The 10,966-nt window shown below is 40.3% G+C and overlaps 2 protein-coding genes across 2 annotated transcripts; both read left to right on the top strand.

Moving 5' to 3' along the window:
* Positions 1–505: 505 nt before the first annotated feature.
* LOC310998699 (cornifelin homolog) lies at positions 506–2,694 on the top strand. Its single transcript, XM_083988865.1, has 4 exons — positions 506–770; positions 1,576–1,728; positions 1,860–1,996; positions 2,220–2,694. The coding sequence occupies exons 2-4, from the start codon at positions 1,617–1,619 to the stop codon at positions 2,322–2,324; spliced, it is 354 nt and encodes a 117-aa protein (XP_083844991.1). The 5' UTR covers positions 506–770; positions 1,576–1,616; the 3' UTR covers positions 2,325–2,694.
* Positions 2,695–3,005: 311 nt separating this feature from the next.
* On the top strand, positions 3,006–9,627 carry oscp1b (organic solute carrier partner 1b). Its single transcript, XM_083988969.1, has 10 exons — positions 3,006–3,184; positions 4,632–4,786; positions 5,192–5,359; positions 5,862–5,942; positions 6,062–6,165; positions 6,523–6,651; positions 7,260–7,329; positions 7,579–7,718; positions 7,829–7,892; positions 8,631–9,627. Exons 1-10 carry the CDS (start codon positions 3,073–3,075, stop codon positions 8,748–8,750), a joined length of 1,143 nt encoding a protein of 380 aa, XP_083845095.1. The 5' UTR covers positions 3,006–3,072; the 3' UTR covers positions 8,751–9,627.
* The last annotated feature ends 1,339 nt before the right edge of the window (positions 9,628–10,966 follow it).

Below are 10,966 nucleotides of genomic sequence, written 5' to 3'. Positions count from 1 at the left end.
ACATAGAGACATGTTGATGAAACTCAGTTTATTCCAAATATGCCTCAGTTATAGCTTCAGAAATCAAAAACATGGTCAACATCTTGTTTCCAGTCTACTGGATAACAAAACATATACCAGAGATATCACAATCACTACCCTCTCACTGCTTTACATACAGGCTCCATTATATTGCAAATGTCCATTAATGAATCCAGTTACTTCATATCTTAGTTTTTCCAGCATTAACAAATTAAGATATGTTTGAATGTGACTAATGTGACATGTTTGTTTTTCATTTGGCTTAAATTAATCAGAAAACAGGTTTTTGGCGTTTTGTACGGCTTCAACATTTGAGTAAATGTAGCCATTACTTTGCAGAGGTGTCAAAAGTGGTTTGAAACCCCATGTGACACAAGGGACGTGATGCATTTGCGTTTTGAGTTTTGTGAAAATGTGGTCAACTCGATACTCGTCAGTTTCATATTTCTCTGAACCCTGCTGATGATATGCAAGGTTTAAAAAAAACATTAAAAATTGAGGCTCCTAACAGACACATGGACTTATGATCTGTCCCTATACCCACGATCAGCCTCAAAGGAGAGCAGCACTTCTCTTTTAAGGTCTACGGTCGGTTGCCAGTGAATTACCACAGATCTTTGTCATCTTTGGTGAGACACAGCAGTATGTGAGCAAAACAGGTTGTCACAGCTTTGGCTCATCACAGTTTCCTGTGCGGTGTGGAGTTTGTCAGTTTGATCAGTGTGAGTGCAGACTGACAGATTCTTCTGGTAAGTGACACCACTTTTTCCTCTCACAGTAGGTTAACATTAGAATTCATTGCAAATTTACTTTAAATGGTAATTGTTCATGTTCAGAAACAAGATTTGAAAATTGTTCACTTGTGTTAAAAAAAAGTTGTGTGTTCACATTATTACTATTCATCAGCATTGCTACAAGATAACAAGATAAACTGGAACTTTGCAAGTTTTTTTTTTTTTAAGTTTTGGTCAGCTAGTTCATTTTGATTGTTAAAGTTTGCACTCATGGCTCGTAGTTTGATCATTCTTACTTTACTGTATTGATATACCAGTCACAGTAGTGCACAGTATCTATATAGACCAATACTATGATCGATCTCTGACCCAAGTAAGGTTTTTTTTTTTTTTTTTTTTTTTTAAATATTTAACATTTTCTAGGTCAAGACTGTCAAGACTACAAGAGTTAGGGCTAACAGGGCTAACAACTACCTGAGCAGCCACAGAGACAGAGAAGTTGAGCTATTGCATACCTATTGTGTTTGGAAGACAATACAAGTGCATTTCTGACTTCAGGCAAAAGCTCACATAAACCAGTGCTGTTCAGAAAGAGGCCTTATGTCCGCTAATATACTATGTGTTACGAAGGGAAGCTTCATCAATGCTGACTGAGCTGTGGATAACAGATGTAATCTGCATTAGGGTTCGAGCATTGACGACAACTACTCATGGTACATGAAGATTGATTCAAGCCATTTCTCCCACAGCTTTTCCAGCTGCAACAAAGTGCACTTTTTCCTCTGTTCCAGTCCAGTAACAGCTCATTGTGTTCTTACAGGCAACTAAATCAACACCAACTAGGAAATCCAGTGATTAAAAATGTCGAACCCAGTAATCACTCATCAACCAGGAGCAGGTGGCTACGGGACAAATGTCCAAACAGGAGAGTGGAGCACTGGCCTGTGCTCCTGCTTTACTGACTGCTTTGTCTGTGAGTAGATGTATTTTGATATCGGTCGATTTCATCATACAGCAAAGATGCATTGGCACCACTTCACTTCTTTTCTAAACAACTAAAAACGTTTTGTTTTACACGTTCACAATTCAATTTCTGTTGTGCAGGTGCTGTTGGTTGCCTCTGTCCGATTGCACTGAGCTGCTACACAGCAAATAAATACGGAGAAAACTGCTGCTTGGGTTGTGTGCCAGGAGGCATGACAGCCATGAGGACTCACATGAGGCTGACCTATGGTATTCAGGTAGGCTATGTCCCACACTATTCATTATATTCTCCACACTTTTGCTGTGGTCACTGGCTGACTGCTTTCAGTATTACCTCTTGTGAAAAACAGAAACTGCACATGCTTTAGAAATACTGGGTGTTCCCTAAAATTAGGTAACCTCAATTGCAGAACTGAGGGTGGGCGTTCTGTGTTCTGATTTTCTTCTCTCCTGTCTCTTTTTGCAATCTCATGACCACAGGGAACGATATGCAACGACGCCTTGATGACTTTTACCTGTGGACTTTGTGAGGTGTGCAGGATGGCGCGAGAAATCCGCATCAGGAATGGAGATATTACATTGTAACATGACATTAATGAGTATCTGTTTGATTCCAGCTAATCAGAGCACTTAAATTCACAATTGTTCTGTCCTTTCATATCCAGATTGTAATTTCCTTTTGTAACCTTTACACACTTGTCTTGCTTTTGTAGAAGTGATTGTTTTATCTTGTCTCTCATATGGAGACGCTAGTAATCTTTGTAACCTATTAGCTATATTAGTCTTATGTGACTTTATTACAGTGTGATAAGCCCTATTCCGCTGTAGTGTGAATTGTATTTTTCACCCACTCACAACATAATTAACCGTTGAAACATAAACTGTACAATATTTTCAATAAAATCTATGTTTGTTTAATTGTATTTTCTCCTGTTTTTGCAAGTGATTCAGCTAGTTTTTTGATGTCCTGTGGACATAATTGAGAACAGTGTTCTGACTCTAAATAAAGTTCATGTAAATTGTAAGAGTTGTTTTTTTTTGTCGTTGTTGTTGTTTTTTTGTTTTTATCAGTTTGAGACTTTGCATTGCGGATGCATTGGATGCACAATACACTTCACACTGTGGTTAAATAGCATTTTCACATCCGCCTTACCCCTCCCCTCTCCTGAACGCCATAACGCACAGCCTTCTGATTGGCTGTTGTCTTCGTGGCCTGGCAACCAGAAGAGGCTTTACCAAACACACAGATCCCCCCCATCAACAAGCATCCGAGCTAGCTACACCCGCTAGCTGCCTCTGTTATCTGGAGACACCCGGCCGTCTAAGTACCGTCATGTCTTCACGGACTCTGCCGCTGCTCTTCATCAACCTCGGCGGGGAGATGTTGTACATCCTGGACCAGCGGCTCCGGGCTCAGAACATCCCCGCTGACAAAGCTAAGAAAGGTAGTTAGCTTAGCAGCTAGCCGGCTAACTACACAAATGTCACCCTGCAGAGAAGCGTCTTCGTTGTAATGAGATAACTGCACGTTCACTTCAGCGCGTTTCTCCTTCTACTGGATGGCGATTTCACAAGTTTAGAGAAAGTCAACAGTTAAAGTTATAAGTCAGTATGTTCTTTTGTAAATCCACATATGATTTGTGATCAAACCATAAGTCGCACAAACTCACAGTTTACGTTGCCACTGAAATCAGGAGCCCACTGTAGATTTTACTATGTCATTCACAGTGGTTAACAAATCACAGTAAATCCTCTGTCTATAATCGCAAAAACACACACAATGAATCACTTTCACACTTACAGCGTGTATGCAGAATGGTGCAAAAGTTATAGATTAAGTTACTGAAAGTAAAGTGAGGATAATGCAATGAATAGTTTTTATTAATCAACATCTTACAAAGTGGAGTGAAATCAAATGAAATCAAAAGGTTTGTCAATAGTTTCACAACTTTGGATGTGCGTTTTGTGTTTTTGCCTTGTTGTAGATAAATATAGAAGTGATCAGATGACACAGGTGGTGTTATTGTGTAAATGTCTAAAATGTCCCCCCAAAACCTTTTCCACACTACTATGTTGATTTTTATAGCATACATCCACATTATAAGAAGTCTTGAGATGTTTTCAGGACATTATTGCATTTATCTATTTCCTTTTAATTCATGAAGATTCCTCAATAGCTGGCTGGATAGAGGATGACAGAAGGAGAGGTATTATTACAGAGCTTCAGTTTAGTTATGCTACAATGCATTAGTAGCTCTTCACTCTGCTTTGGCCTAGACTGAACCAATGCGCTCCATAGACAAAAGGACTTGGAAAAACATCAGATGGGACCTCGTATGCATAGATCAGCTTTTACATAATGTGCTCTGGTTGTCTTTGAGTGGGTGGGACGCCCTTTCACTTACTTTCTGCATATTTCAAGAAGCTCATCTGAGGTCCCCCCCATGCTGTCTGTCACACTGTTTCACTTGTCACAGCTCCTTTGTTTTCAGTTGGCTTCGTTGTGGGTAAGTAGCTCTACAGACAATATGACCCAACATCAGCTTTGAGGAGATAATAGAGCATGAGAAATGTTTGGAAAAGGTGATTGTGATCATTTCTGTTAGTTGCAGCAGTAACTGACAGAAAGCACAGCTTGTGAAAAAATTATTACAATTTTCCTACCTGGCTGCAGACTTGCTTCCATATAGGACATATTGTATGCTGAGTGAGGGCTTTCTATGCTGCTGCTTTGTTAGGGCCTTCATGCTTTGGGTGAAATGGCTTTGGCCAAAATGTAGTGTAGAATGCTCATCTGCCTGCTTCTGAGCCCACGGTGTGGAAATTACACTTGTCTAACCTAAGTTAAACTTCTGTGGACTTCTCTGTTGTTGTTGTTGTTTGCCTCATTAGTTATGAACGACATCATCACCACCATGTTCAACAAAAAGTTTCTGGAGGAGCTTTTCAAGCCACAGGAACTTTACTCCAAGAAGGCTCTGCGGACTGTGTTCGACAGGCTGGCCCACGCCTCCATAATGAGACTCAATCAAGCTAGCATGGATAAGGTACAGTGATATGGGCCAGCAGCTGCAGACTGTTTTCTAACCAGTACATTTTGAATTTTTCTGTTCCCTTTCTCCTCTAATTTGAATTTCCGGTCCATTGCACAGACTTTACCCACACACTAGACATGTTATACAATCAACCACACAGTTGTCTTTGTCTTTCAGGTCATCAGTATACTATACACACTAGAATTAAATTGTAAACTCAAACATGCTTTGTGTCTACATGACATAAATCTACATATCAATGAATACTGTATATTTATAATACAAGTATGTAGCAGTAGTGGTGTATCTAGTCCATACATCTAATAATACACATGTGGCTCCCTCTGCTGTTTATTATGTAGCAGTTTGTGGATTTTGGTGCATGAGACAATCAAGTGATGCATGTCCCCCTTGCAGCTCTATGACTTGATGACCATGGCATTCAAGTACCAGGTACTGCTGTGTCCCCGACCGAAGGACATCCTCCTTGTGTCCTTCAACCACATGGATGCAATCAAGGACTTTGTGAAAGACACTCCCAGCATTCTCAGCCAGGTTGACGAGACCTACCGTCAGCTCATAGAGGTACGACACGTGTGACTTTACCCTTTTGACAGGAATGGGTAGCAACATCACACATTGCCTATTGATGTTTGCTGCAGTGTGCTGCTAGATGATTGAGGTTTTGGCTTTTGGTGAAATAAAGGTCAAACGTTGTAAGGTTAGGTGAAATGCAAAAATGCACCAAAACGTATGCAGCATGCGCAGCTTGCAACAATAGGAAACACATGTCAGTGAAAAAATATTATCCAGGCTAGATGAAATACCAGTCAAAATAAGGAAGATGGCGTAAGTCATCCAATCAAACTGCAGATAGGATACCAGAGTAATGATGTCAGCAATTAGAAGTGGCAGCGGCCCATTCATGCCACTAATAGAAACTGGCCTTATATAAATCTACAGCTGCTAGTGCATGGCGGTATGTCTCTGTCAAGTTCATCTCAGGTTTTGAGGTGGAGAGGAACTCCCCCCTCTTTCCCTCCAAGATGCCCTACATTTTTATTTATCTTTTATTTTCACTTCATAGATGTACACACCCTTGTGTAGTGGTGAATTCCAGCTGATTAGACAAACTCTTCTAATTTTCTTCCAAGACATGCATATAAGGGTAAGTCCACAATTTTATAACTTTTAACCATGGTGGTAGAATTAATTAGATGTTATTATTTATTGTTTGGGGTCATTTTCCTCACAAGCCTTCTGCTGTATGTCTTTCTTCTGTGCCAGGTGTCAATTTTTCTTAAGGACAAAGTGCAGAACTCCAATGGCCGTTTTGTACTACCCACTAGTGGCCCTGTGCCTCATGGAACACAAGTCCCTGGCTTGATAAGGTACCGCTGTTGACTGCTCTTATCCCCTCACTAGCAAATAATCTTCACTCTGATGATGAATGATCGAAATAGTGAGATAAAAAAGCTTTGTGTAAAAAAAAAACATACCTTTGGTCTAATGTTGTGATGGACTGTTTTCTGATTGTTCACATGCACTGTAATCTGATGTTAAGTAGGCCTATCTGCAGCTAATTGCATTACAGAGGGTTGTTGAACAAGTCTTTGCACTTACTAAATTTAGATGTGATGTATGTTTAGCTTGGATCATTGTATGTCTATTGTGAACGGACAGTTTAAGGGTGTCACATAACTTCTTTCATCAGAGAAATGTTGTGTTTCTGTGTCTGGTATTTGCAGGATGTTTAGCTGCACTGGTGAAGAAGTGAACAGGCTGCAGTTCAACAATGGAGGAAGCTACTCCTCTGCTGTCCGGGAAGGATCTTTTGAGATATTTGGAGACAGGGTCACCAAACTAGGCACAAACATGTATGACTTTATGTTCCTTGTGCAGTGACAATGCGTGAATGACCATGGCCAACCAGGTCATGAGGTATTTAAAGGTATTAAAGTACCCTAAGTCAAAGGAATCTAGACGACGTTCCACCACTCACCTAAGATATTTTATCATTCTCTAAAGTTCATTTTGGTCACCAGTCGACAGTTGAGAGATGTCGGGGTGTGTATATGAGCCCGTGCTGTTGCAGTTCATGGTCCTCCGTTTAACCTCCAGGCCACCAGGGAACTAAGGGTTTGATCACATGTGCGGACTGTTAGGGGCCTTTAGGCATTTGAACTGTGGTTTTAAATGTTTTCATAGACCTTTGAGGATGGGAAGTATGGGGAAGTTTAAATGCCTCAAACTCCCTACCTCTCTGCAGAACTGATGAAGTCACTTGGGTGAGTGGTTGCTTTGTGTATTATTAACCACCCTGCTCCTTAGCCCTTGAGTTTGTTTCTTATTTATACAATTATAGCCGAGATAGAGCATTGACATTGTATTTCCAAAGACTATGCAAAAGAACCAGCTGAATTAAGAATTTGAACTTCTGTAGCTTGTTATCTTTGACACTGTGTTGTCTCATCTTTTCATTCAGGTACAGTGTGAGTCGTCCGGTGGAAACCCACATGTCCGGAACATCAAAAAATTCTGCTCAGCACACAAAGGTAAAACAGTTATTTTTTTTCCCGTGATGCATACTTTTGCACTGTTAACACACAGCGTCTCTTGTGCTCGGAAAACAATGTTGACTCCAACAGGTTTGACCTATGTACAGTGTCCACAATGCCTGACATGCACAGGAATCTGGTGAGGTAATCCTGGTCCAGAATGATAGCCTGCTTCCTGGTGCAACATCAACACTAACATGTTTAGCACAAACATACTGAAGTAAACAATCTGCTGTGTGTCGACAGGTCAACGCTGCTCCCAACCCTCTGGCCAAAGAGGAGCTGAATCTATTGGCCAAGTTAATGGGCGGGTTGGAAGTTCAGAAACCAGGAAATGCAGACACTGGTTTCCGAGTCAATCTCTTTGCCACAGATGAGGAGGAAGAGTGAGTCCTTTGTGTTTTGCTGTGAAACTTTTAATTTCCCTTGTGTAAAAAAAAAAAAAAGAACTCATTTTAATTTTTGAAGCTGAAATTATGACTCTCCTTTATCACAGAGAAGCACTGATATCAAGACCAGATGAGCTTTTCTATGGAGTCATAAACATCCAAGCTACAAAGGTAAAGCTTTTCTCACAATCTGTTTGGTGCAGCAGAAAAAAAAGGACGTTCAGTGAGTGCAGACTACAACGCTGCTCAACCCACAGAATATTTGTATCCCTCACTGGTGTCATTTTGTCGTGAGAGTGCACAAACAACACAACTGATCTCAAATGAAGAGTGCTGATTACAGTGTTTAATGAAAGTACACGAGAAGTCAGCATGAGAGATTACTTTCTATATGTCTGACTAGAGGTGGTGTTTGATGAAGGCTGCAGTTAAACGAGCCTCCCCTCCATCTATTGTGTCCACACATTCTGCAGAATGCTAATCCCCATCTTTACCCTCATTGTAGCCATGATGCTTCTTTTGTTTTGCACTGTCAGTTTCCCTTTTCACAGCCTCTTTTCCTTGTGTGCCTTGATTGGATTACTGCTCTCCTCCCTCGACTACAAGTGCATCTTGTTTTTTGTTTTTCTGGGAAAGGAAATCATGGCAAAAACCTTAGTTTAGTTTACTAACATGCCTGCAGTCTCATAACTAGTAGGGTGTATTTTACCCTTGATAAAAAAAAAAAAAAACATGATTGGACCCCCATGGCTGAATGCTGCTTATCTCAATGATGGATTTAAGATTATACAAAACAGTGAGTGATCAGATATGCAAGGCTTTGTCATTCAAACAGGATTTACTCTAATGAGGTGTAAATGCCTGTGCCCACTCCCAACACTGTGATTGGTGGATAACATTGTCTTCCAGGACCAACAGGCCAATGCTGAGCTGGCCAAGATCATGGGAGAGTTCACCGAGTCTGGAGACCAATCTCCCAGTGCCAGCAGCAAAGGAGATGACCTTCTGGCCATGATGGATGGTCTGTGACATGGCACCCAGACAGAAATGCCCAGGGGTGGGGTGGGGTGGGGTGGGGCACAATGCACCGTCAGCAGTCCGCCCTACTGTAGACCAGTCTGCTGTCTGTACCTGCACCAACGCTGCAGCAACCTCACATGCGGCCGGAGAACCTTCTTTGGGTGCTTTTCACATGCAAATGTGAGAAGGTGTTTCCATTGGTTTTCAAATGACCAACTGCAATTAGCATAGTTAACAACAAATAATTTGTCATGAACCAAGCTTTAAGCTGTAATACACTGTAATAGAATGTTTGCTGTAAACGGAGGAGAGTTTCAGTGCATCAACATATACAGTAGGTCTATATCAGTGTGTTGAATGTGTGTTGTGATAGCGAAACATCTGTTTGTTTAAAGTCAAGATGTCACATTTTTTAAAATCTGATTCAGACTGTACGCTAAATGCACATTGGACAAGGTTGTGTCTCTTACGTCAATGATACGTTACAATTTTAGAGGATTTTCAGGTTCATCATCTGTTGTTTTGCTTTTCTTTATTACACAGTGTGAAGAGGGAGTTTCTTAACTTCTGTATTCACTGATAAACAAGTGATAGATGATACTGTGGGGAAATCAGAGGAAACCCAAGTGCTCTTTCTGTCGATGATTCAAATTCCGTCAGAACTTAATTTTGGTAAGGTATGTGTTTATCTGACATGCTGTACTAACTTAAAAATATTATAAGGATCAACAGTATGAGCAAGTTATTTCCCAGTATGTCATGTCCCTGAATATTGAGATATGGCCCAGATGTGCACTCATTATAGAGTGCATAATTATAGTAGAGATGGATGTAATATAAGGAATTGTCTAATATGTAAATATGTTTATGGCATACTTTATTTATTTCATTGTATTGTTTGTATTGTGTATAGGAAAGTGCATATTGCTGCAATTGTCAAATTGTTGAATTGTTGTGCAATGTAGGATTTTTAATAAATAGTTGAACATTTCTTCTTTTTTTTTAAATTCCTATTTCATACATATAACATGAACTGTATCATCGGCTTGGGTACTGATGCAATAGAGTGTAAATAATGGTATAAATCCTGTAAGAGCTTGTTGTAGTTGATAAGATGAAACAGTAGGGGGAGCTGTCAAACCTTTCTAGAAATAATACCACATGTGGTCTGTTCAAACCAACTATGCCATAGCAGTAACACTTTCTCAAGAATGCACTTAAGGTCATAAGTCAACTCCAGAGAACAAGAGTTAATACATTTTTCTCTAATTCACTTTAAGAAGGGAAAGACGCATGTAAATGAACACGTGTTACTTGAGTATATTTATTTATACCACTTCTATCATTTAACCGCCAAACCAGATTATTCCAAGCAGCATCTGCTTGAGTATCTCCCCCTGATACTCCCACAGATTTACAATGACAATTGCTATAGCAACAGTTATCTGTATCCACGATATTTGTGTGCAGTCTGCTTGGGAGTCAAAATGAGACTGATAGTCTGCACTCCCCCACTCAGCTACACTCAGACAAACACACAAACACCGTGCATACCATGCAGGTAAAACATGCTGAGACATTTCTCTGAATTGATTTAGGGGAGGAGGACTCTGGTGAGGAGGTCTTCCCAATAATCTTGGCAAAGGAGAGACAAGAGACACAACATGCCTTGAGGGTATAGCCAATTTGAAAAATAAACAGAAACTGGAGCTCGTGCCAGTCATCCTACAAGGCTGAACTCACAAGGAAACACCTCATACTCTATATATTCCGATACAGAGAAGTCTGTTTGTGTGGCATATTGAAAGAAAGAAAAAAAAACACAAGTGTGATTTTTGAGATTATAAGTAACAGTCCCTTTTTTGATGTTCCCCTTTCAAATGTTAGGAAACACTACAAAGCTTGTTCTGTTATGATCACTGGAAATGTTACAAATATAAAGATTTACAACCGTAAAAGTCTTTAATGTCCAGTCAACCTTAGTTTTCCCAAACACACCAAAAGAGCATCCAAAACACATTTCTCTGCAGAGACCCTGCATTCTGAGTTATGATTCAGTTTCCTCTTTAAAAACTGTGGGCAGAGCACTGTAAAGCCACAGGCTGACAAATGTTTCATGTGGCTGGGGGCTTATGCTCTGCTGAGTCAAGGCAGGAAGACTAGTGCAACTTGAATAACCCTGTGCCATTTCGCCTCTGCGTCTGTCACACCTGCCCACTGGTTTG

The sequence above is a fragment of the Trachurus trachurus genome (genome assembly GCF_905171665.1).
Source record: "Trachurus trachurus genome assembly, chromosome: 16".
NCBI lineage: Eukaryota > Metazoa > Chordata > Actinopteri > Carangiformes > Carangidae > Trachurus > Trachurus trachurus.
Note: the sequence above shows the minus strand (reverse complement) of the source record. Positions and strands in the feature narration are given on the sequence as shown.